Consider the following 26805-nt stretch of genomic DNA (forward strand, 5'->3'; position numbering starts at 1 on the left):
TTGTTGTTGTTTTGTTGCAGTTGTCATTGTTGTTCAGCTGGTCCCGGCTGGGCTCGAACCCAACACCCTTGGTGTTTGTGGCTGGCACCGTAACCACTGTGCTGCTGGTACCAAGCCTTTCCCATTTTTTCATTGTCTGCTGTGTCACTATATGGCTGGCGTGGTCCCTACCTTGTATACAAGGTATTTTTGTCACCACCACCCTCTCCTGCCATGGTCACGGTGTACAATTTATAAAAAAAGTAACAATGGTATTGAGTGTGGCCTGCCGCCCTCACAGGGGTCACTGACTGGCTGTCAGTAGGGAATTTGCTTTGCTGAACAAACATAACCTTTCTGTCGGTAATTCTTTGATCAGGGCATAGATTTGGATGACATTTGGCCAAGGTAAGGAGTGTAGCTGACTTAGGGACAAAGTAGTGGTATTTGAACTTATTGACTTCTGAGGAAAGAATTTAACCAAAAGGTATTTTTTCTGTGACCTGGAGTTATGCAGTTTGAACATAAATATATTTGAGATCGGTCTTTCTCTTATTCTACAGTAGGTAAGTTTTCCAGTATTTTAAAATGTTAGACTTTTAATTTATTTTATTTTGTTTTATTTTATTTTTGTAGAAGGAGTCTCATTATGTTGCCCTCAATAGAGTGTTGTGGCATCACAGCAACCTCAAACTCTTGGGCTTAAGCGATTCTCTTGCCTCAGCCTCCCAAGTAGCTGGAACTATAGGCTCCTGCCACAATGCCCGGCTATTTTTCTTGTTGCAGTTGTCATTGTTGTTTAGCTGCCCCGGGCCAGGTTCAAACCCACCAGCCTCGGTGCATGTGGCTGGCACCATAACCACTGTGCTACGGGCACCAGGCCAAAATGTTAGACTTTTTATATGTGGTTATTGTTATAATAGATAAGAGGAATTTATTTTGTGTGACTAGACATAGCTTAGAATGAATTTTCTTAAACTTACTTCTAAATTCCTCATTATATACTCCATTATATCCATTTTTTAAAGATATATTCTAATACTTAAGAGCAAATTATACAGACTAATATTAAATTGGGTTCACCGTTTTGTTTTGTTTTTTAGAGACAGAGCTCAGGCTGGGTGCAGTGGATCATGACTATAATCCTAGCACTCTGAAAGGGTGAGGCGGGCGGCTTGCCTGAGCTCAGGAGCCTGAGCTAGTGCAAGATCCCATCTGTAAAAATAACAGGATGTTGTGGAGGGTGCCTATAGTCCCAGCTACTGAGGCTGGAGGATCTCTTGAACCTAAGAGTTTGAGGTTGCTCTGAGCTATGACACCACCACACTCTACCAAGGATGACAAATTGAGACTCTGTCTCAAAAAAAAAAAAAAAAAGAGAGAGAGACAGAATTTTCTCTATTGCCCAGGCTGGAGTATAGTTACATGATCGTAGCTCACTGCAGACTTGAATTCCTGGGCTTAAGAGATTCTCTCTCCTCTGCCTCCCCACGTGCTGGGATTATAGGCATGAGCTACCACGTCTGGCCTCAGTTTTTTCTTTTCTTTTTTTTTTTTCTGAGACAGCGTCTCACTTTGTCACTTTCAGTAGAGTGCTTTGGCGTCATAGCTCACAGCAACTTCAGACTCTTGTGTCAAGTGATCCTCTTGTCTCAGCCTCCAAATAGCTGGGACTATAGGCCGCTCACCACAATGCCTGGTTATTTTTGGAGGCAGTGTCTTGCTATGGCTCAGGTTGGTCTCAACCTGTGAGCTCAAGATAATCCACCCACGTGGGTTTCCCAGAGTGCTAGGATTATAGGCCTGAGCCACTGCACCCAGTCTTGTTTTTTCTTGTTTTGATTAATAAAAAACAAAGGTATTAGGTGTTGGGGGTTTTTTTTGAGACAGAGTCTCAAGCTGTCGCCCTGGGGCAGAATGTTGTGGCATCACAGCTTACAGCAACCTCCAACTTTTGGGCTTAAGTGATCAATTCTCTTGCCTCAGCGTTCCAAGTAGCTAAGGACCACAGGTGCCACCACAACACCCAGCTGTTTTTTTGTTGTAGTTGTCGTTGTTTTAGCTGGCCTGGGCTAGGTTTAAACCCACGTGGGTGTATGTGGCTGTCACCCTACCCACTAAGCTACGAGTGCCCTCAAGGTATTAGGTTTTTAAATACTTAATTGTCTAATCAACAGTTTTCGGCAGCGCCTGTGGCTCAAGTGGCTAAGGCGCCAGCCACATACACCTAAGGTAGGAATCCAGCCTGGCCCTGCCAAACAACAGTGATGGCTGCAACTGAAAAATAGCCGGGCTCTGTGGCGGGTGCCTGTGGTCCCGGCTACTTGGGAAGCTGAGGCAGGAGACTCGCTTGAGCCCAGGAGTTGGAGGTTGCTGTGAGCTGTGATGCCACAGCACTCTACCCAGGGGGACAGCTTGAGGCTCTGCCTCAAAAACAAAACAAAACAAAACAGTTTTCTATTCTTTAGTGTAAATAGTCTAAATTAGCTAACAAAGCTATATGCAAAGCAGGTACAGTGGCTCACACCTATAATCATAGCACTTTAGGAGACCGAGGTCGGAGGATCACTTGAGCCTAGGAGTTCAAGGCTGCAGTGAACTACAGTCATGTCATTGCACTTGAACCTGGGTTGTAGAGTAAGACCCCATCACTTAAAATACACACACACTGAACTACATGCAATAGCTATCTTTCCATAATACTCTAAAAGAGCATACCTAAATATTCTAGGATAGTGGAAAGAATACAGGCTTTGGAGATAAGAGGTCTGAATTGGGTTTTGGTTCAGACACTTAGTTGCTTTGAGACTTGGAGAAAATCGTATAACCGCATGGAGACTCAGAATTGCCATGTATAAAGTAAGGATTCACCCATTCCTTCCCCTCTTCCAGTTTTGATTCTAATGCCTTAAATTGCTTTTGTGATTGATGGGCTTTGTCCAACAATTAAAAAAACACTGGGATATAGTATCATGATTTTAAAGCAAATTTATCAAGCCAAAAGTGGTCAATTTCCTCTCCTCTCACCCCACCCTCATCGTCTGTACATTTCTGCCTCTTTCAGACATTTAGCTTCCTCAGGCTTGTTAATACTATAGTTCTGACCTCACAGGATTGTTGTGGGCTTAAATGCTCATCATAAAGTAACCATTCTGTCAGGGGCATTAGTGCTGCTGTTTAAACAACCTCCAGCTCTGTTATCAGATGTTACTTGCTCTGTGGAACTCACAAGCTCCTGATTTTCAAACCCTGCCTGGGCGTTCTACTTCGTTCATTACTTCAGGGTTTGTGTTTGGTGCTGGATTTGCTTCCGGATTTCCAGCACGAAATCTGGTGGAGTAGGGAAGTTGACATAAACGTTCTGTGGGTGCCACATCCTGTCTTTGTTTCCTGCTGTTACTCTTCCCAGTCAGGGATGCTGATGTTACATCAATTTTATTGACCCACCTGTTGCATGCCAGGTGCCACACTCTTGCTAAGTGCAAGAAAGAATGAAATCACAGCTTATCTCCAAGGAGCTCCAGGCTAGTGAGAGGTGCTTTCTTCAAATATTTAGATGCCTTAAAAGACATTTTCCTTGCTGAGTTCTTGTGACAGGGGTGTCAAGATAAGTGAGGCCCCAGGTCCTGATTTCAAGGGACCCCAATTGTACAGCAGTGTATTCCAGAGCGAGGCCCCCGTCTCTGATCGGTATGGGTGAAGATGCAGATAGCTCTTCGTCCACAACATCATTAGTTATAACTAGCCCACCCATCAAAGGATAAATATAAATAAATGTGTTGTCTTGAAGAAAAATATTTAATAATTCAAATAAGTACATGTATCTCAATCCGAACACGTCATAATGGGAAGCACTCTTAGGGGAAGCCTGATCCAGAGAGACAGGGGGACTGATGAAAACACAGAGAATGAATTGATTAATTGGGAGTGAAGGAAACACAAGGACTTCATTGCTGAAAGTAAGCTTTAGCCTAATTTGCAATGGAGTTCAAATTAATCAAGTTTTAATAAAAGTCTGTGTTGTGTAATAAACCTTGATTTTTAAAATAGTAGCATTACCTGAATAACTAGTTTGAGTGTGCCAAAATGTGGTTTCTAGAATATAAACATGACTCTCCAACAGTAGGAAATTGGTTCAAATATTATCCAGTGATACAGAGAGATGGTATAAAACTGTTACAGATGACGATGTAGGTATGTGTATTGACATAGCAGAGCACTCACGATGTCCAGAGGGGAGGGGTGAAGTTATTACAAAAAGCTGGTGATGTGAAGCCTCAAAGGACGTGCTGATGTGATAATAATAGTTACCTCGTTAGCTCTGGGATCACAACTAATTTTTTTTAACCTCCTTTGTGTTCTAATTTTAAAACAAGAAAAGTTAAACTTCACTTGCAGAAAATGGCAGCTTTCTGATTCCACTGTGATTTCCTTTCTCACAGGTGTGGGGGCACAGTTGGTGCTATTTTCACATGTCCACTAGAAGTCATTAAGACAAGGTTGCAATCTTCGAGATTAGCTCTCCGCACAGTCTACTATCCTCAGGTTCATCTGGGGACCATTAGTGGAGCTGGAATGGTGAGACCAACATCTGTGACACCTGGACTCTTTCAAGTTCTGAAGTAAGTTCAGTCCCCATCCCGTCCTCTGTGCCCTCTGCCCCTACTATCCAAACGGAATGTCCATCAAGCTTATCAGCCAGGATGTTCTGTTTGCAGGGTCGTGGTCCAAACTTAAGGATTTCTTTACCTGTACCTTTGAACCTCCGACCTTGCTCCCCTGACAGCAGGGCTCCCTGTGTGCATGTGACCATCATCCAGGCACAGTGCAAACTGAAAACTCCTGTGTAAATGTGTTGCATCAAATTGTCATTCTTTCTCAAATCTTTTGAGGGTTTACAAGATCAGAGATGGTAGAGTAAAGTTTTAAAAATTGCACAAGAGAGGGTTGTAAATATTTTGAGAGGAAGTAACATGGAAAGAAAATGTTTTTGTTTTTTACTTTTTGTTTGGAAAAAAATTCAAACTTACAGAAAAGTTACAAAATACAGTAGAATCTGTGTAAGCTGACCACCCAGGGGACTGTAACAAACTGGTAGACATATTGAGGTGTCAACATAAGGAACTAGGTCTGCTGTATTGATACGTACATGTGGTGCATGTCCAGTCTATGAAAATTAGGTCAACTTGAGGTGGTCAACTATGGGGGTGCTACTGTATTTAAAATTTTTGTTTTATGCCTAGGCTACCTGCCCATTTTTTAATTTGTTTTTTGAGACAGAGCCTCATTTTGTTGCCCTCAGTAGGGTGCTCTGGAGTCATAGCTCACAGCAACCTCAAACTCTTGGGCTCCAGTGATTGTCTTACCTCAGCCTCCAAAGTAGCTGGGACTACAGGTGCCTGCCACAACGCCCGGCTATATAGAGACGAGGTCTCGCTCTGGCTCAGGCTGGTCTTAAACCTGTGAGCTCACATAATCTACCTACCTCAGCCTCCCAGAGTGCTAGATTACAGACGTGAGCTACCGTGCCTGGCCTATCCAGCCCATTTTTAAATTTTTATTCCAGGAAGAATATTTTATTTGCTTACAAAGCAGCTAAATTATTTATGAGTTGATTTTTGGCTTATTGGTCTCCATGCTTAAAGCAAAATCAGAAATTCAAAAGAACACTTGACAGCAGCTGATTTTTAGCTTAGGTCTTCTACTTTTAAAAAGATACTCAGGCTCGGCGCCTGTGGCTCAAGTGGCTAAGGCGCCAGCCACATACACCTAAGGTGACGAGTTCAAATCCAGTCTGGGCCTGCCAAACAACAATGATGGCTGCAACCAAAAAATAGCCGGGCATTGTGGCAGGCACCTGTGGTCTCAGCTACTTGGGAGGCAGAGGCAGGAGACTCGCTTGAGCCCAGGAGTTGGAGGTTGCTGTGAGCTGTGATGCCACAGCACTCTACCCAGGGGGACAGCTTGAGGCTCTGTCTCAAAAACAAACAAAACAAAACAAAACAAATAAATAAAAAGATACTCAAATAATAATTGAATTTAACTGAACATGATGTTCAGATCTCTGAAACTCAACTTTGGTAAAGAGTCTTCAAGAAGACGTGGCTATTTATTACTATAGAGGTTTAGTTGGGAAACATTAGAAAAAGAAGCAGTAAAGTGGAAATGCTTTGTCTTAGCACCCATAGTGCTTAGCACTTTTAGTCATGATTTAGGAAAGGTACGATGAATTGGAAATTGCTTAATTTATTTTTAAGTATGTTTTGGTTGTAAAACCTGCCTGTGAGACACTCAGGTAGCCACGACAAGTATGTATGTAGGCGCCTCTGAGCTTACTGAGCAGAACAAAACAGCAAGACCGCTGCTGAGGGCAAGGTCCCAGGAGGGAGAATCAGAAACCCAGTTGGGGAAAGGCCAAGTCAACATCCAGGGCTCCAAGAGAATCTTAAGCTCAACACTGAGGGGGGGAGTGGAATCATGAAAGGCAGAAAGGGTAGGGACAGGCCCAGGAAGGATAGAAGCACAGAGATGTGGAGGAGGACTTTACTCTCAGGACAGACCTAAGCCCACAGTCCTCAAGGATGTGGCAGTGAAAACACCCCCTTCCTGCTCTGCCTTTCACACGTGTGGGCAGCAGCAGTGTTCAGGTGGCACCCTTCCTCCAAGGAACATGCAGTGCTTTGGACATGATGAAACTGAGACAAATAATTTGTCCACTTCACTAACATTGAAAATGAACTTCCTCTTACATGCTTGCCAAATAACACGTGACTAGTGAATCTGGATTGACTGTAACCGGGAAGCTGTTATCTAGAACTTGTGGGTATCTCCAGGGCCAAGCCTGCAAGGTAAATGGGCCTGTCTCCCTGTTTTAGATTTTATAGGATGTACTGGTTGAGTATCTCCCTACCCAAAGTGCTTACGCCCAGAAGTGTTCTGGATTTCAGATTGTGGAATATTTGCTTCACATATACAGTTAAGCATCCAACCCCAGAAGTCCAAATGAGCGCATCATGTCAGCCCTCAGCTTCCAGTTTCAGAGCACTTCAGTTTCCAGGTTTTCAGATTAGCCATAGTCAAGCTCTATGTGCAACATCTCCAGTGGCTTATGTTCTTAACTCCCTCTGTATATGTGTGTTTATATACCTCCCCCCCAATTAGGGCAATTATTATTAAAATGTAAACCAAAGTTGAGAATCTACTCCATCTTTTAAAATGCAGAAACAACAACATCCATACCACATAAAAGACAAACCATTGTCACTATGGACCCACAGCATCCATTGGTTAATACAGCCACAGCTACAAAATTCTGAGACCTCTCTTACATGTGAATGTGTTTTAAATCACATCAACATATAGAATTGGAAATCTGAAATTAAGTAAAATTTATTATGATCAGAATTTGTTAGAAAAGCATTTGTAAGGTGGCATTTTTCATCCAAGAGCTCTTAAACTTTTTTTTTTTTTTGGTCCAGTTTTTGGCCGGGGCTAGGTTTGAACCCGCCACCTCCAGCATAGAGGGCCAGTCCCTACCCTGTTGAGCCATAGGCACCGCCACATACTTAAACTTTATATCCTTGGCTTGATACGTGTATTTTGAGATTCTCTGACACACCTTAGCTGATATGTAATAGCTTCTAAACATAAAAAAGACTGCTTTTATGTAGCATTGTTACTGATTTTTCACAACAATCTTATAAGATTAGCACTCAGGCATGATAACCTTTTATTTTATAGTAGAGAACATACAGATTCAGGGTTAAATGACATGCCCAAAGTCATATTCAGTGTATATCCACCTTATTTCTAAGAAAGATTTGAAGTTGCTAGGAATGAAGGAAGAAATAACCTCGAATAAGCCTCAGAAAAGGGGCTGAGCCTCTGCTGCTCTCACGTGGAGGCAGCGTGGTTCCCAGCTCAGAGACTGCTAGGACCACGTCCTCCTGCTTCAGTTTCCTGTGCAGTTTCCTTTGCTGTGCCCAGCCTTAGAACCCTCTTCCATTGGAGGGTCCCAGGGCTCAGACTGTGGCCCACTCCTCCATCTGGGCCCCCTCCCTCAGGAGTACACTTCGTCTCTGGGCTGTAGATACTGTCTGTGAGCTGGCAGCGCCTCTCCTCTGAGCCTCGGGTGCTGCATCCTGTTTGGCAGCTTGGGTGTTTACTGACCATCCAAAGCGTAACAAGCACAAAACTGAATTTCCTAAAACCTGCTGTCCCCAGAGACTTCCTATCTCTGTGCAAGGCTACTCTGTCCTTCCAGCTCTACAGATCCTAAGCATCAGTCATTCTTGGGTCTTATTTTTCTCAACCCCCAGCAAATCCTGTTACCTCTATCATCAAAATAAGTATACAGCCTGACCCCCTGTCACTACTTCTCCACTGCAATCCTGCTGGAAGCTCTGTGTTGGCTGCATCAGTGTGTTAGCTTCCTGGCTCCTCTGGCCTGGGGCCTTGCTGTGTCCATCCCCAGTGGAGAGCAGCTGTGTTCATCCCCAGTGCTCTCAACAGAGCAGCCAGAGAGCCCTGTGGTGGGATCCCTCCGTGGCTACTACCTCCCTCTGGGTGAGAGCGACATCTGTCCCTGTGACCTAGCAGGCTCTAACAATTGTCAGTCCTCCCATCATTTCTCTGACTTCATCTCCTCCTCCCCCTCATCTCTGCGGCTTTATACATGCCTCCTTGTTGTTCCTTTAAGAGGCAGGGACATTCCCCAGTGCAGAGTCTTTGTCGTAGACATTATCTGCATGGCAAGTTCCCAGTTGTCACCTTCACAGGAAGGCCTTGCAGTGACCATGCTATTTAAAACTGAACCTCCCCCCACACCCCATCCTTCTTTCCTGCCTTATTTTTATGCACAGCACAGTACTTATTTCCATCCAAAATACAGTGTAGTTTACTTATTTGTATTTTTTCTTTTCTCTCTCCTCCCTCATGGAAATTGCTTGGAGGTCGTGATTTTGGTTTGCTTTAATTAGTGAACAAGTCTCAAGCACCTAGAATGTTGCCTGTCACACAGTAAGCACTCACTATAAATTGAATGAAGGAATTTTGGTACGTCAGTACCCTTTGCCTGTAAAAGGACTTAACGACCTCCTGTCCCTACATCATGTAAATAATATTAGCTGCTGTCATTATGCTATATACTTTTTGTGCTTTTTATTTATATGTATTTATTTTATTTTATTTGTTTATTTTGAGACAGTCTGTCATCTTGAATAAAGTACTGTGGCATCATAGCTCACAGCAACCTCCAACTCTTGGGTTCATGTGATCCTCTTGCCTTAGCCTCCCAAGCAGCTGGGACTACAGGCACCAGCCACCACACCTGGCCAATTTTTCTATTTTAAGTAGAGATGAGGCCTCTTGATCTCAGGCTAGTCTTGAACTCCTGAGCTCAAACAATCCACCCTCATTAAGCCTCCCAGAGTGTTAGGATTACAGGCATGAGCCACCATGACCCAGCCTTTCTGTGCTTTTTAAAGATAAGATTTTTAACTGAGTTTCTTGGTGACCAAGGCAAAAGGGGAATATTTTTGTTTTTTTGAGACGGAGTCTCAAGCTGTCACCCTGGGTAGAGTGGTGTGGCGTCACAGCTCACAGCAACCTCAGACTCTTGGGCTCAAGCCATTCTCTTGCCTCAGCCTCCCAAAATAGCTGAGACTACAGGCGCCCGCCACAACGCTGGGCTATTTTTTTCTGGTCATTGTTGTTTTAGCAGGCCTGGGTCAGGTTTGAATCTGCCAGCCCTGGTGTATGTGGTCAGTGCCCTACCCACCTACAGGCACCGCCCCATATTACATCATTTTCTTCCGAAGAAAGCACACTCACTCTTCAGGGGAAAGTATTATCTTTTCCTGTTAATGAGTTCTAAAGGCAGTCTGTAACTCAGTACTTTCGTAAAAGCAACATACCAAAGTATCGTATTTTGGGTGATGTAACTGAGGATGATTTCTTTTCTGCCACCCTCCACTCTCACCTGCACTACTGTTAGCTTTTCATGTCTTCCTTAACCATTCCTAAGGTAAGGGCAGACCATGGTTTGTCTAGTGGGTGATAAGACAGGACTAAGGTGTACGCCTTTCTCTATACCACAAGTCCCATCTTGATTTCTATCAAAAACCTATATAAATAACACATGCATTCTTTTTAAACTGTTTATTATTAGCCTTACTCTTCCAAAGAGTCCTACTTTAAAAGATTTATAAAACAACATCTCGCACCCACACAACCAAATTTGTTTATAGGAAGTTCATTTTTCAAAACGTAAATCATCGTTTGCTGGTGTCTCAATTTAACCAACGAAAGAAAAAATATTCTCCATTGGAGAAATGATTTTTTTTTTTTTTGAGACAGAGCCTCAAGCTGTCACACTGGGTAGAGTACTATGGTATCACTGTTCATGGCAACCTCCAACTCGCGGGCTCAAGCGATTCTCTTGTCTCCGCCTCCCAAATAGCTGGGACTACAGGCACCTGCCACAATGCCTGGCTATTTTTGGTTGTAGTTGTCGTTGTTTGACAGGCCTGGGCTGGATTTGAACCCGCCAGCTCTGGTTTATGTGGCTGGCACCTTAGTTGCTTAAGCTACAGGTGCCAAACCTGAGAAATGATGATTTTTATTTTTTGCTTATAGTTACTTGAAAAAAGGAAAAAAGTCGAGGTGTTAGCAGATCGGGTTCTCACTACTAAATTTGCCACAGTAATAGTTTATCTGTTTTTTTAGGTTATCTATTTTTTTCAGTCTAATTGTTTTTTTTCTTTTTTGTTATTCTTTATTTACAGTAGTTCTTGTGAATGAGACTTAACTTTTTTCAACAGAGCTCTTATTCTTTAGATGCTGATGCACCTTATTTTTGTTTTTTTCAAGTACCTTTTTAATTGGAAGAGTAACGTATTAGTGAGCTATCTTTTGAAAACTTACCTGTTTGGATGAGGTATTTGTCTTAGTTTAGTCTGTGGTAGGCATATCATGATCTAAAACTAGCAAAAGAATAATAAAATGCCCCAAACAAGACGCTGAGGGCTGTGACTTTGATTTGTGGGAAAATGAGTCTGGATCTGCACATGCTTTATTTTGAAGCTAAAATGTACCCATTTATATTAGGAACTCGACTGTTCCAGAAGAGTTTGTAAACATCCAGATAGGTTAAAAATTTGGATTATGTAACAGATTTGGCTTTCTGCCAACTGTTAATATGCGTAACTATGGAGACCATCTTTCTTCAGTTTTTAAAAGGCCTGAGTCACCTCAGGACACGAGTTCCCTGCTGCATTATGGATGAGAGGCTTTGTGCTTCCTGGAGCCAGAGAGTTCCGTAATTGTGTTTAAATGACTCCCCGCAGCCACACAGTGTATGTTAGTGGGGACCGCAAAGAGAATCTAAGCTTTAAACAATTTTTGAACATACTTAGCATTTGAAGATCCTTATTAAGTACTGTATTGTAAAGGATAGGTCACTTCAAGGTGTCATTTGAGAGTTGTTTTTGTTCAGAGCACTCAGCCTTTTAAAAACAATACTGATTTGAGAAAGATAGTAAAGTTTTTTAATTTGAAAATAAATGCTCAGGTCTCTATTATGGGCCAAATGACCTATTTGGGGCCAGTGTAAATAGTCACTAAAACTCCTTGCTTTTCATTTTGCAGTGTTGTATTTATAGAAACCCAAGAATTGAGTTTATCCTAACCTCGTTCATGTCTTTATTGGCAATTACCATGAGCTTAGTATTTTTATGGCCTATGGCAAGCGTTTTTAACGTAACTTTTGTTTTGAAGTAATTTCAAGCTTACAGAAAAGGTACCAGGATAAATAACTTGTTTATACCTTTTTCTACATTCACCGTTTTATAACATTTTGCCATATTTGCTTTTTGATTTTTGCTTTATTTTCATACTTACTGTTTCTAAGCTATTTGAAAATGGGTGACTTGTCTCAGTATGCTCTGTTCCCTTAATTCTCCAGCCTTTAGTTTCTGAGAAAAAGATACTCTCTTAAAACCATGGTACGGTTTTCCAATCCAAGAAATTTAATATTAATATACTTTTTTTTTTTTTTTTTTTTGTGAGACAGAGCCTCAAGCTGTCGCCCTGGGTAGAGTGCTGTGGCATGACAGCTCACAGCAACCTCCAACTCCTGGGCTCAAGCGAGTCTCCTGCCTCAGCCTTCCAAGTGGCTGGGACTACAGGCGCCCGCCTCAATGTCTGGTTATTTTTTGTTGCGATTTGGCCCACCACCACCCTTGGCTGGCGCCCTACCCACTGAGCCCTAGGCATCACCCTGGCATTTTTTTTTTTTTTTTAAAGAGACAAGGTCTCACTCTGGCTCAGGCTGGTCTCAAACCTGTGAACTCAGGCAGTCCACCAGCCTCAGCCTCCCAGACTGCTAGAGTTACAGGTGTGAGCCACGCTGGCCTTTGTTAGTTTTTATTAGTTGTGAATAGACAAAATTTAACATTATCTGACATGGTTTGGACTAAAACATCAACTTGACCTCTTTAATACCAAAAATTTCAACTTGGCTTTCCAGCCTTTGTCCATGAGAAAAGTGGAAGTGGTAGAAATAGAATTGGCAGGATTCACTTGACTCTGAGCTTCATAGGAACATCTTTTTCATAAAGTCAAAGATATCTTTTTGTTACACCTTCAGTGTATCATTTTATAAATTTTTGACTAGGATATAGTTATTTGTTAGCTAGGTCAGCTTTCTTAGAATACTGTCACGTTAGAGGTGCTAGTTGCCAAGTAAAGGACAGTCCTCAATAAGGAGATTAAGTTAGAGAAGACCATAATATAACAGTGTAAATTCTATTGGATGCCAAGAAAATTGAGCCATTGAAACTAACTAGAAGAATCACTCTGTTGCAGTAAAAAGATGCCTCTTAGAATGTTCTATACAATCCTTTTAGGATTTTCTGAGTTGCTTTTAGCCAGAAATACATTTTTTCTAAAAAGCATTTTGGGAGGATTATAAAGAAATTAGAGGCTCAGCACCTGTGGCTCAAGCGGCTAAGGCGCCAGCCATATACACCTAAGGTGGCGGGTTCGAATCCCCAGCCCGGGCCCGCCAAACAACAATGATGGCTACAACCAAAAAGTGGCCAGGCGTTGTGGCGGGCACCTGTAGTCCCAGCTACTTGGGAGGCAGAGGCAGGAGACTCGCTTGAGCCCAGGAGTTGGAGGTTGCTGTGAGCTGTGATGCCATGGCACTCTACCCAGGGGGATAGCTTGAGGCTCTGTCTCAAAAAAAAAAAAAAAAGAAATTAGAACCCTCGCAAATTACTAGTAGGAATGCAAGAAGGCGTAGCCACTGTGGACAGTTGTAGGTGGCTCCTCAGAAAATTAAGACATTTCATAGACATTTCCAGCAATTTCACTTGGTGTATACCCAAGAGAGTTGAAAGCAGGGACTCAAACAGATACTTGTATACCCATGTTCATAGCAGCTTTTGTCACAGTAACCAAAAGACGGAAGCAACCCAGTGTCCATTGATGCATAAGTGGATTTTTTTTTTATTTGCTCTATGACCTTTGAGAGACGCATTAGAGGAATGGATAAATAAAACGTGGTGTACACCTCAATGGAATAGTATTCAGCCTTTAAAAAGGAGGAAATTCTGAAGCAGAAGGAAGTTCTTTTGCACAACATGAAGACTAAGTGAAATAAGCCACTCACAAAAAGGACAAATATCGTGTGGTTCCACTGATAAGAATTCATGGAGACAGGGATAGAGTCAGGGCCAAGGAGAGAGAGCGCTGTGAACACAGTGTTTAATGGGTGGTGCTAAGATTTAGTTTGAGAAGATGGGAGGGAGTGGCAGAGATGGTTGCACAGCAGCATGAATGTACTTAATGCCACTGAACTGTACTGAAAATGGTTAAGATGAGGCCGGGCACAGTGGCTCATGCCTGTAATCCCAGCAGTTGGGAGGCTGAGGTGGGTGGATTGCCGGAGCTCAGGAGTTCAAGACCAGCCTGAGCCAGAATAAGACCCCCTCTCTAAAAACAGCGGGCGCTGTGGTGGGCGCCTGTAATCCCAGCTACTCGGGAGGCTGAGGCAAGAGAATCGCTTAAGCCCAAGAGTTTAAGGTTGCTGTGAGCTGTGACACCAGTGCTCATCCTACCATAATAGGATTCCGGTGTGCCACAGAAACCCTGAGTACCTGCATCTTCCCATTATGTGAATAAGGGAAAAACTTCTTGAACATGTGAAACCGACGCTTTTGAAGCATGTTTTTTCACTAAATTTAATAAGTGTTCTACAGCCTTCTGAGTCTGTATGTTAATAGAATCAGATAAGAGCCTGGAGTCTCTTAAATATTTTATTATCTCAAGGAATTAATGTGAAGGTTGACTCTAGTCATTTTGTATGAGCCTTGCTATGGGATTTTAAAAGCATATCTTTTCTTCTTACTCAGGTCAATCTTAGAGAAGGAGGGACCAAAGTCACTTTTTAGAGGCTTGGGTCCAAATTTGGTTGGAGTTGCACCATCAAGGTAAGTGTTGAACTCTTTAGCTGCTCACACCAGCAATCTGTAATGCTGTCCTTCCTTACCAACGATGCTGTGTCAGATTTGCCTAAATGTATCTGATACAGAAAATAGTGTGGATATGTCTTTTAGTGTATGTAAGAGGAAATTCTAGTTATTGTATTCTTAAGTATGAAAATTAATCTGTTACCACCTGTAATCTACTTTAAATGTGAACTACTCTTGACTGTGGCACGTGGTCAGCCTCATTTCCATTATCAGGCAGCTTATCAGAAATGCGCTCCCCAGACTTATGTCTGAATTTGCATTATAGCAAGACCCCCAGGTAATTCACAAGCACTTAGAAATGGAAGGAATTGTAAAGGCTTTTAACTTTACTTTCTTGAAGATGAAACGCTTAATTCTCTTTAGAGCTTATTAGAATATATAGAGCTATACTGTCTGATATGAATGGTAGGCACTGGCCTCATGGAGCTGTTTAAATTGATTAAAATTAATGGTTGGGTCCTGCAGTCTCGCTAGCCACGTTTCTGTACTCAGTATCTGCATGTAGCTAGTCTCAACTATACTGAGAGCATGGATGAGGAACAGTGGATCTTTACAGAAAGTTCTGTTCAGGCAGTGCTGAGAAAGGGGAGATAGCTGTGTGTGGACATAAAAGTGAAAGTGAGACAGAGCCTGTCTCTGGAAATAGGTAAGAAACTGCTTCTAGAAATGGTCTCCAGGGAGGCAGGGGTAAGACACTTACATTATTCTGTGTAACCTGAAGAAATTTTAGACAATTAAATCTTTTTTGAGACATGGAGATTCACTTTGTTGCCCTTGGTAGAGTGCTGTGGCATTATAGCTCACAACAACCTCAAATTCTTGGGCTCAAGCAATCCCCTTGTCTCAGCCTCCTGAGTAGCCTGCCACAACACCTCTATTCTTAGTAGAGACAGGGTCTCGCTCTTGCTCAGGCTGGTCTTGGACTCTTGAATTCAGACAAGCCAACTGCCTCAGCCTCCTAGAGTGCTGGGATTCCAGGCTTTTATCTAATTATCATAGATAAGGTGAAGACCAAGAGCTTATAGAATCCTTCCAGGTCAACTCTCCAATTTAAACTCACATCAACTGAGGAGGTTGCAAAAATACAGATTGTTATTAAGTTCTTTTGTTCCTTTAGAATTTTATAACATATATAGTAATCTACTTAAAAATAGAAAGTACTAGCTGGGAGATAATATGGGGTTTGCATTAATAACATGATAAATGTGTTGCCTGTCTGTAGTAAATAAAGAGAAGTGAGCCTGTCTCTGTGTGGGCGATGCTAATATAGCAACCCTGTTAGTCTGATGTAGATTACAGCACCTATTTAGAACAGTTGGGATTTGGGGGAAAGGAAAGACATATTTTATAACACAATAATGATAAATAGTTAAGATCCTCAGTAGAAAAATGTATCCTGGCTCGGCGCCTGTGGCTCAACCGGCTAGGGCGCCAGCCACGTACACCTAAGGTGGCGGGTTCGAATCCCCAGCCCGGACCCGCCAAACAACAATGACGGCTGCAACCAAAAAATGGCCGGGCGTTGTGGCGGGCGCCTGTGGTCCCAGCTACTTGGGAGGCGGAGGCAGGAGACTCGCTTGAGCCCAGGAGTTGGAGGTTGCTGTGAGCTGTGATGCCACGGCACTCTGCCCAGGGGGACAGCTTGAGGCTCTGTCTCAAAAAAAAAAAAAAAAGAAAAATGTATCCTATGACTGGCCAACAGAAAAAAGAAGCATTTTCCAGGTATTGCTGGTGAAAGAGCAGGAAAAATCCCAAGTAGCGGGTGGGGCCTGTGGCTCAGTGAGTGGGGTGTCAGCCTCATATACCAAGGGTGGTAAGTCAAACCCAGCCCTGGCCAAACTGCAGCAACAACAAGAAAATCCCAAGTAGCTCTTACTCCCTATCCCCAACAAGAGGGAAGAGAGAAGGCGGGAAATAAACAGACCAGGGAGGATGCAGGTGGCCAGCCACACTCTGTCGGGAGGTGAAAACATCATGATGACTCTTCCTGTGTGATCCTGAATCATCCAGAAACAGTTCAAATTATATTTGATGTTCTCATTTTGGTGTAAGGCAAAACAAGTATGGAGTATTTTAGAAATGTACCTTTTAAAAGTTACAGTGTATGTTGGTATTTAAAGGGTTAACATTAATCTAGACTGAAGACTGTAAAAGGACTTTATGTGTGTAACCCTGAAATCTCATTTTCCTCATTGTTCTGAACACCTCTGTTATCGCTAAATAATCTCTGTAGGGGCAAGCAAGAGCTTCTTAAGAGTACCTGTAGCAGGTTGTGGTTTGAGCACAGGGGAGGGTGAGCTTTTTGTTACCTGTCAACATGTTTCCCCTGTTATTTTCCTAAGATTTTCATATGTTGCCAAGGAACACACATATATTTTATTGTGCCATAAGGATTTCTTTATAATGTTCTCTTTGTTCTAACAGGGCTGTGTACTTTGCATGTTACTCCAAAGCCAAAGAGCAATTTAACGGCATTTTTGTGCCTAACAGCAATATTGTGCATATTTTCTCAGCTGGCTCTGCAGGTATGTTACCCTAGTGAGTGGAGAGAGTTTCTCACTTTGCTAAAGCTTGTTTTCTGCCAAACAGTTTTTCCAGGAATTAGAAATTAGCTCCCTGGCTTCCTTAGCAACTAAAATTGGTTTTCTGAAGTTTTGTGTTGGAACTGAGAGAGTGACTGTTTGAAAGCACTTTGTAACTTGATCTCATTTTCTTTGACCACTAAAGCTTTTTATTCTCCCTCAAAATTTACATGTTCTATGCACACTTCTGGTGTTATGTTCTTTACAGGAATAGTAGTAGGTTCTTTGTGCCTGTTTCCCCAGTATTTTCTAATAATGCTTTCTTGGCAACTCCCACAGTGTCCAGTTGGCACATCTGTCCCTAACAACTCACTTGTCCAGTGAGGGCACAAGGCTGGCAGTGGAAATTTTCAGTAAGGGCAGTGACAGCTCGCAAATCATCATCTGTTCTCTTGAGGAAGTCATTCCACTTAATACAGAAAAGTCATAGTAGGACTTTTCTCCAGGAAGTATTAAATAGATATTTTAGGGAACTTAAATTGGCATTTTATGAAAAATTCCCACCTCCTACCAGCTTATAAGGTGTATATATCAGGTTTTTGTTTTGGTTTTTTTTGTGTGTGTATTTGTTTTTGTTTTGTTTTGTTTAGATAGAGTCTCACTATGTCACCCTTGGTAGAGTGCCGTGGTATCACAGCTGCAGCAACCTCAAACTCTTGGGCTTAAGCAGTTCTCTTGCCTCAGCCTCCCAAGTAGCTGGGACTATAGGCACTCATCACAACACCCAGCTATTTTTTTGTTGTAGTTGTCATTGTTGTTTGGCAGGCCCACGCTGGGTTCAAATCCACCAGCCCTGGTATAAGTGGCCAGCACCCTAGTTGTTGAGCTACAGACGTCGAGCCTATATGTCAGTTTTGTAAGCCTTTATTACTCCAAATACAAGTAGTACCAACCTATCTGAAAATTTATAGATAATTTCTGGACCCTGAGTGGAAAATAATGTTAAAGTTACTTCCCAGGAGGAAGCAAGCCATTTCTACTAAATAAGGAGCTCTGGCCAGCACAATAGCTCACTCCTATAATCCCAGCACTTTGGGAGACCAGCCTGAGCAATATAGTAACCCCTCTCTAAGAGGGAGTGGACAATTTGCTTGAGTGAGATAGCTCACACTTATGGTCCCAGCTACTCAGGAGGCTGAGGTGGGAGGATCACTTGAGCCTGGGAGCTCAAGAGTACAGTGAGCTATGATTGTGCTACTGCACTCTAAGCCTAGAGTATAGACCAAGACTTCTCATCTCTAAAAAAAATTTAAAAAAAAAATGCCAAGGCTGGGCGAGGTGGCTCATGCCTGTAATTTTAGCACTCTGGGAGGCCAAGGTGGGCACATTGCTTGAGCTCAGGAGTTCAAGACCAGCCTGAGCAAGAGCAAGACCCCCGTCTCTAAAAAATAGCTGGGCATGGTGGCAGGTACCTATAGTCCCAGCTACTCTGGAGGCGGAGGCAAGAGAATCTCTTGAGCCCAAAACTCTGAGGTTGCTGTGAGCTGTGACGCCATGGCATTCAACCCCCGGGGGACTGAGTGAGACTCTGTCTCAGGGAGGGGGGGATGCCAAGCTGCTGTGAGGGGGAACTAGGAGTTCCAAGACAGGTCAAGTTTCACCTAATAGGCCACAAGCTAAAAACTATCAATCAGTTTGTAACTTCTGCAGACGTAGAAGAACCCTGCTTAATAAAGCAGACTTCAAGGAGGTTCTTTAAACTAGAATCTTCCTGGTACTAAGCTGCTTACTTGGCACTGTGGAGGGCATTAGGTATTAGGGGAGAGGCACAGTGTCTCAGGCTAATACCGTGGTGTTCCCTTTTTTTGATTGGCCTGGCATGTGAGTAGCAGCGCTAAGATGGGGAAGGCTTACTAAAAAACTGGTTCCTCTAAGCCAGTGGTTCTCAGCCTTCCAATTGCTGCATTGTTACAAATGGAACAAAGGGGTTGCAACCCACAGGTTGAGAACCGCTGCTCTAAGCAGATAAGTCTGCAGAAATTGAAGCAGATACACTTCAATTTCCTGAAACGATCAGGTTTTAAAAGTTCTAAGTATAGATTCAGATAAATGGAGGTTTCGTTCCTTCTATTCCAAGTTAGGGATAGGGTAACCTTTTGGATTGTATCATCAATTTATAAAACAACTGTGGGTCTGAAGCTGATAGATTGAGTCTTAGGATAGTTTCATTTTTACCCTAGAAACCACATTAATAGAAATATCAACAGCACCACCTAGAGGTCAAAAAGACTAAACCGGGCTCTAGAAAATTGAGAGATTTATTTTAGGCCCAACAATACCAATAGATATTCCACTTTAGGAGTCTTAAGCTTCCATCTGCAGTATAGAAATGTAGCTGAGTCCCAGTTGATATCCTGATTCAAAGTTTGTCATATGATACAGACATCTTTGGTAAGCATTGATTGCGCAGTAATGACATTTTGGGTTTTTTTTCCTGCCAGCTTTTATCACAAATTCCTTAATGAATCCTATATGGATGGTTAAAACCCGGATGCAGCTAGAACGGAAGTAAGTTGTTAATTGTTCCTTCCTTAAAATAAGAATTCTTGGATATTATTTTTCTTCTCCTAATTCTAGCTATGGAATGCCATATCCAGAGTGCTTAGCCATCCCCTTCCTTGTTCTTTCTAAACCTAAGCCTATCTAGAAACTGCTTGAGGGCCAACAGAGATAACAAGGGGAGGCAGTTCTCTCTGCGGGTTCCTGGTCTGTTGTCTTGTCTTCCTTTTCAGACGCCACCCCAAGTTGGAATGCTCTAGATTGAGCTCCTCAGGAGTAGGAGATTGCTACTAAGGGCCAAACAGTGAAGGCCTTTAGGCCCTAGAAGGGTGATTTTAGTCTCTGAGGCCTTCAGATATAAATACCCTCTCCAGTGAGACAGTTATATGTATGCTTCTTTAACACATTAAGTAGAGCGGTGCCTGTGGCTCAGTGGGTAGTATGCTGGCCCCATATACCGGTGGTGGTCGGTTTGAACCCGGCCCCGGCCAAACTGCAACAAAAAATAGCTGGGCATTGTGGCAGCCGCCTGTAGTCCCAGCTACTCAGGAAGCTGAGGCAAGAGAATCGCCTAAGCCCAGGAGTTGGAGGTTGCTGTGAGCTGTGATGCTACGGCAGTCTACGAAGGGCGACAAAATGAGACTCTCTCTCAAAAAAAAAACCCCCACACATTAAGTGATAAGATCTAGCAATAGTCCAGTAACTACTGTAATTTCAAAGAAGATAATGATAAAGTATCCTGTGATATTTGTGACAAATGTGATATGATATGAAGATATTTCTTTGTGCCAAATCACAGGTGCTATTAATCCTCCTGTGGCCTGTTACCTACATTTATGATTGAAAGAATGCTGATTTCAGGGTGGCGTCTGTCACTCAAAAGGGTAGGGCACCGGACCCATATGCCGGAGGTGGTGGGTTCAAACCCAGCCCTGGCCAAAAACTGCAAAAAAAAAAAAAAAAGAATGCTGATTTCAGTTAGAGATTGGGGCTAAAGGAACCATTTTTTGCCCTAGTTCAAGGAACTGCCTAGCCTGTATTCTATCTTATATCCTCTGCATTACGGTGTTACCTAGAAATGTGTGCATGAGAAACTTGCAGCTAGTCCTGGCTGACCCTCAGCAACTTCTAAAAAAAGGAGATGAGAAAGCAAAAATGCCCAGGAAGAGAAGTTAGGGCCTGCCTTAGTCCATTTTTCTGCATAATACCACAGTAGCCTTGGCCTTTGATTCCAGGTTCCCCCAACCCATCCTACCTGAAAGCCTTCTGAAGTCCTTCAGGTCTAGCCATTTGAACAGATTGCTCAGAGTCTCAGTGACTCTCAGTTACCCTCAGGACAGACTCCTAATTCCTTGGCTTAGCATTCAATCATCCTTTAAAAATTTCCCCAAGTATCCCACACTCTTATGCTTCCATCTCCCCGAATGTGCTGTTCCTCACCAGAAATCCCTTCCCCCTTCTTGGTTGTGCTCACGCTTCCCCTGGAAGCCTCTGGTAATCAGGACTTCAAGGGTTCACATAGTGTTCTATCATCACTCCTGTTTAGCAACAGATAAAGGAGGCCATCAGCCGGGGTCCTTTATATGCTTTCTATTCAGTCTACCTAATAATAATCACGCTCAGAACATCTTAGAATGTTTAGATGTTAATACTTGTCACTTAACAATGAATATTTGTTGCTTGTACTAGTCACTAAGGCAACAGCAGAGAACAAGATCTAGCTCCTGCCTTCTGGAAGCTTATAGCTTTACAAAAAACAAAAAGTATAGTTTGGTGGGATAAGGGGCTTGAGGTCCCCTGGTGGGTCACCTAATGTGGTCCAGGCTGGGTGGGGAGAGCAGAGGTTGGGAGGGCCCCTGGGGGCAGCAGCATCCACCCTAGTCTGAGAGCAGCCAGGGGGAGGTACAGTGAGCAGTGCTTCAGGCAGAGGGCACGTTTCTGTGCAGAATGGAAGCGTGGTTAGTTGTGGGGAGCTCTAAGACTGCGAGTATGTGCACTGGCCAAGGGGATCACGAACTGCCAAGGAGCCAGTTTTTCAGGGCCTTGGGAAGGAGTTTGGAGTTGGGTTTGGGAAGCCGTAGAAAGCCATTAGAGCAGTGGTTCTCAGGGACATTGAGGGCAGGGATACCCTCCAGGGGACATTCGGCAAAGTTGGGAGACATTTTTAGTTGCCCCAACTTAGGTGTGGTGCCTCTGGCATCTAGAGTGTGCAGAGGCCAGGGATGCTACTGAACACTGTCATGCACAGGACAGCGCCTCCTCCCCAAAGGGAGAACGGCACTGAGGGTGGGAAGCTCTGCATTAGAGGTTGAAACGGGAGTGATGGACCTGGGGTTGTGTTGGAAAGGTCAGCCCAGCTAGGGTATGGGAATGGCCTGTGAGGAGACACCAGAATGGAGGGAGAGAGGGCAGTAGAGACCAGGGGGGCCAGTCTGCACCTCCTGAGGGGTGGCTCTGAGACTTGTGACCTGTGCGCTCACTCACTGGCTGTGCCTAGGCACTTTATAAATACTTCATCATGGAGCAGGGGTGTTGAAACCTAAGGCTTTGTCTTAGCTTCTCTGTACACACTAGTGTACAGTCCGTATGCCCAGTGACGGCCTTCTGTGACTTGCTGGGTGATCAGGCTCCCCGGCCTGTCTTCGAACAGCCCTTCATTGATTTCCTCCTACAGAGTGAGGGGCTCCAAGCAGATGAACACACTCCAGTGCGCTCGCTACGTCTACCAGACAGAGGGCATTCGTGGCTTCTACAGAGGATTAACTGCCTCGTACGCTGGGATTTCAGAAACTATAATCTGTTTTGCTATTTATGAAAGTTTAAAGAAGTATCTGCAAGAGGAGCCATTAGCCTCTTCTACAAATGGGACTGAGAAAAATTCCACAAATTTTTTTGGACTCATGGCAGCTGCTGCTATTTCTAAGGGATGTGCCTCCTGTATCGCTTATCCACACGGTATGTTTTGCCTTTATCTTCTGGAACAGTAAAACAGCTGGCAGGTTTGTCATTTGTCAGTAGGCCTAGAGAGCTCTGCAACACAAATTGAAACAGACACCTGCAGACAGGTGAATGAGTGTGAGTGGAACCGGCTTGCACTGCCTGGACGTGGGTGATGTAAGGGGCGGGAACTCTACCTCCCTCACCTCCAGCACACCGTGGGCAAAACTTGCTGGGCAGAAATGCAGGCCCTGTGTTGTTGAACTTCTCATATTTTCAAAGAAGCCAAGAATCTGGATTTTATTTAAAATTCCTTGATTCAAAAATTATGTAGGAACCAAACTTAAAAAACACTTGGCTTCTACTTTGAGTGGGGTGCTGAATAAGCCTACTTTGTGTAAGTTTATTTTTAGAGAATTATAGAGTTATCGTCCACAGGCCCACTTTAAAAAATGCTTAGTTTATTGTGCTATGAAAAACAGGTTTTGTCTTCAGAAGCCTACTGCTGTGTCAGTTATGACAAATGTACTTGGTCAAGTCAGTAACAGGCATTGAGTCCCCACTGTGTGTTGGGGCACCAAGCCGGCACCAGGGGGCCTCTGGAGACAGGTTAGTGTTGCTTGCAGGGCCTAAGGTCTCGGTGACAGACCGGAGAATTAAGTCCCACACAAACTAAGCTCTATTTTCTTAAATTCCTTATAAGTTATCTTGTACTTTTCTGTGTGTAAATATCCCTAATTGGCCAACTCCCAGAGTTAGAAAATGTTCTAAAAAGAATTTTTCTTTGTGTTTCTAGGAATATAACTATCCTGTCCAAGTAGAGCCAAGGTGGCAAATGGACATAGTTGTTCAGGACAGTGTAGAGTTGTGTGCTTTGGATTCTCTCCCCATTTTATGTGTAGCATAAAGTAGGTGTTTCTCTCCCTGCAGAAGTCATAAGGACACGGCTCCGTGAGGAGGGCACCAAGTACAAGTCCTTCATCCAGACGGCGCGCCTGGTGTTCCGGGAAGAAGGCTACCTCGCCTTTTATAGAGGACTCTTTGCCCAGCTCATCCGGCAGATCCCAAATACTGCCATTGTCTTGTCTACCTATGAGTTAATTGTGTACCTGTTGGAAGACCGTACTCAGTAACAGGCCAGAAAATTGTCCTCTAGAAGAATAAAACTGAAAAACTCTAGAGAATTTTTTTTTTCCATTGATGTTTAGAATGTTTGAGACAAAACAGGGAAGGCCATAAAATGTGTGGCTCATCTCACCTGTTGGACATTTCCTTTTGGATTCGTGCTTTCTGGAAGGTTTAAATTCATTAACGTTAATAGTTAATTATAACTTTTTTTTTTTTAACTTAAGAGGATTCAGGATTAAGCAACAACTAAATTAAATCATGCTATTTAATTTAAGTATACATTTGGTTCGTGTCCTCTTTTATGCCTGCTATACTGTAAACTGCAGCTGAGGAAGTATTTCAGTGAAACGTGCCCTAGAAATGCAGAGAAAAAAGGATAAAGTCAAAATACATCTAATCTGACTGGGACCTGTGACTGCCGGACAAGGAAGAAGTGGCGCGTCTTGGTGGTACTGTGTGTACCAGGACAGACTTCTGTACATTTCCAATTCCTCATACAGATTGATAATCTAAGGTTCAGGATGGTAAGATGAAAAAAAAATGAGTACAACTTTCTAACACTAACATGTTACGCTATAAAAGTTTCCCTGAAGCTATCCTCTTCTCCTTCATTGAAGCCAAAGGCAAGAGTTCTGAAAGAACTGGTTATCAGTTGCCTAGCTGCTGGATCTACTCCCAGAAGTTTAGCTCATGTGCCCTGTAAGTGTGTTAGCAGCACAGATGAGGAATAGCCGTTCCCTGGGAGGCCTTTCATCCTGCTCAGTCTCCTAGAGAAAAGGAGCACACCCCTGGGAGAGTTTGCTTTTATTCTGACAGGAGGTGCTAGTATTGTTTAAATACCCAAGGTCAAAGTTTAAAAAAAATTTATCAGAATTTTAACACCTCATTTTTAAAGCCAACTTAATAAAAGAACAAAAAGACGGTTAGGTAATAAGACAGCAGGTAGAGCCAGTCGTCTTCCCTTAGTTTCACTAAGGTCGAGTATGTTGAACAGGAAGGGTATTTTTCAATCTGACCAGACGGGCTGTTTCTAATACTGCCCATTGTAGTCAGACTCAAGGAGGATATTTCCAAGTTGTATTTAAATTGAGTTGAATTTTGTTTCCCTTTGTATACTCAATGGGGGGGTTCGCTGGTATTCTCCCACTGTCTAGTATAGTTGTTTCCACAACTTGTCTAGAAGTCAAAATGAGTGGCTTAAGTCAAGCTTTAGTGCTTCTAAAACGCATGACTTGACAGTAAGGTGATTTCTATTCCAGAAACTCTTTAATTCTTTGAGGGGTGGCACTTAGTAACATCTTAATATTCACATTTTTATTTTAATACTCATGTTTGATGATGACACTTAGCAAGACAGAATCTCACTTTGTCACCCTCCATAGAGTGCTATGGTGTCACAGCTCACGGTAACCTCAAACTCTTGGGTTCAAGTGATTCTTTTGATGCTCTTGTCTCCCAAATTAGCTGGGTTATCTGCCACAAGGCCCAGCTGGGGGGTTTTTTGGCCAGGGCCGGGTTTGAACCTGCTACCTCTGGTATGTGGGGCCACAGCCCTACTCCTTTAAGCCACAGGCACCACCCAAGGCCTGACTATTTTTTAGAGATAAGGTCTCACTCTGGCTTAGGCTGGTCTCAAATTCATGTACTCAGGCAATCAACCCACCCTGGCCTCCCAGAGTGCTAGGATTAAAGGCATGAGCCACTATGCCTGGCCTTCCTTTTTTTTTCTTCTTTGTTTTTTTTTGGGGTTTTTTGAGACAGAATCTTAACTTTGTTGCCTGCTAGTCAGCCTAGCTCCAGCAACCTCGAGGTTCAACCTTGAACCCAGCAACATTGGGTTCAAGTGATCCTCCTGCCTCAGCTTCCCTAGCAACTGGGACTACAGTTGCCCACAATGCCCAGTGAGTCTCTGTCTCAAAACAAATTTTTTTTGATTGCCTCATTTTCACTGTTAGATTCTTAAATGGTTAACTGTGATGTTGACCTAGTATAATTTAGTTCTTGGCTTCTCCTGCACCAGGACATTTGAAATAAAAGAAACTTGAGCACCAAAAATGAGAAGGAAATAAGCAGAAAAGGAGTGGTAAAGGGGCTTGTTGGATTTTCTTTTTAATTTTTTTTTATTTTTTAGAGACAGTCTCACTTTGTTACCCTGGGTAGAGTGTCATGGCATCACAGCTCACAGCAACCTCCAGCTCTTGGCTTAGGTGATTCTCTTGCCTCAGCCTCCCCGAGTAGCTGGGACTATAGGCACCTGGCTATTTTTTGTTACAGTTTGGCTGGGGCTGGGTTTGAACCCACCACCCTTGGTATATGAGGCTAGTGCCCTAGGTACTAGGTATACCACAAGCACCACCCTGGATTTCTTTAAGTAGTCATATGTGCACATACATGTGACTACTTACACTTTTATTTTCTTTTTTGAGACAAGAGTCTCACTTGGTCACCCTTGGTAGGGTGCCATGGCATCTTAGCTCATAGCAACCTCAAATTCTTGGGTTCAAGTGATAACCTCTTGCCTCAGTTTCTCAAGTAGCTGGGAATACAGGGCACCCACTACAAAGCTATTTTTTAAAGATGGGGTCTCAATCTGGCTTAGGCTGGTCCTGAACCTGTGAGCTCAGGCAATCCACCCACCTCAGCCTCCCAAGTGCTGGGATTACAGGCATCAGCCACCGAGCCTGGCCTCACATTACCCCTTTTAAAATTCTCACCCCATACCCAGTGCATGCCCAGCACTGTGTAGTGGCAAACACATTCCACAGGGCAATGGCATTAAGATCTATAAGTACACAGGTGGCGCTACTAATCAAGGTGTGCTTCAACTAATAGTGCATGTGAAGGAATTGGCACACACGTTAGAGGAGAGCCCTTCGAGTAGGACATGCAAGCACTGGATCTTCCTTGGAGAGGGAATGATGGCTTACACACAGTGCTGCGGGGTCTGAGGGGAGCTACGCCAGGTTATTCCTCCATCTGCTCATGACGGGTCCAAGCATCAAGACTGCAACTGGGGCTCGGCGCCTATAGCTCAACCGGCTAAGGCGCCAGCCATGTACACCTAAGGTGGTGGGTTCGAATCCCCAGCCCGGACCTGCCAAACAACGACGGCTGCAACCAAAAAATAGCCAGGCGTTGTGGCGGGC

At 43.4% G+C, this 26805-nt stretch overlaps 1 protein-coding gene across 1 annotated transcript in view; it reads left to right on the forward strand.

Annotated features, from left to right (window-relative positions):
- SLC25A33 (solute carrier family 25 member 33) overlaps positions 1 to 23938 on the forward strand; it is a 33075-nt gene extending 9137 nt beyond the window's left edge. The window contains exons 2-7 of the mRNA XM_003793252.2: positions 4422 to 4601; positions 14394 to 14471; positions 16938 to 17038; positions 19537 to 19603; positions 22269 to 22549; positions 23462 to 23938. Coding sequence (XP_003793300.1) covers positions 4422 to 4601; positions 14394 to 14471; positions 16938 to 17038; positions 19537 to 19603; positions 22269 to 22549; positions 23462 to 23664 — 910 coding nt within the window. The 3' untranslated portion in view covers positions 23665 to 23938. The remainder of the gene's footprint in view (positions 1 to 4421; positions 4602 to 14393; positions 14472 to 16937; positions 17039 to 19536; positions 19604 to 22268; positions 22550 to 23461) is intronic.
- Positions 23939 to 26805: the final 2867 nt, after the last annotated feature.

The sequence above is a fragment of the Otolemur garnettii genome, unplaced genomic scaffold (genome assembly GCF_000181295.1).
Source record: "Otolemur garnettii isolate 467f Iridium unplaced genomic scaffold, OtoGar3 scaffold00067, whole genome shotgun sequence".
Classification (NCBI taxonomy): Eukaryota; Metazoa; Chordata; class Mammalia; order Primates; family Galagidae; genus Otolemur; species Otolemur garnettii.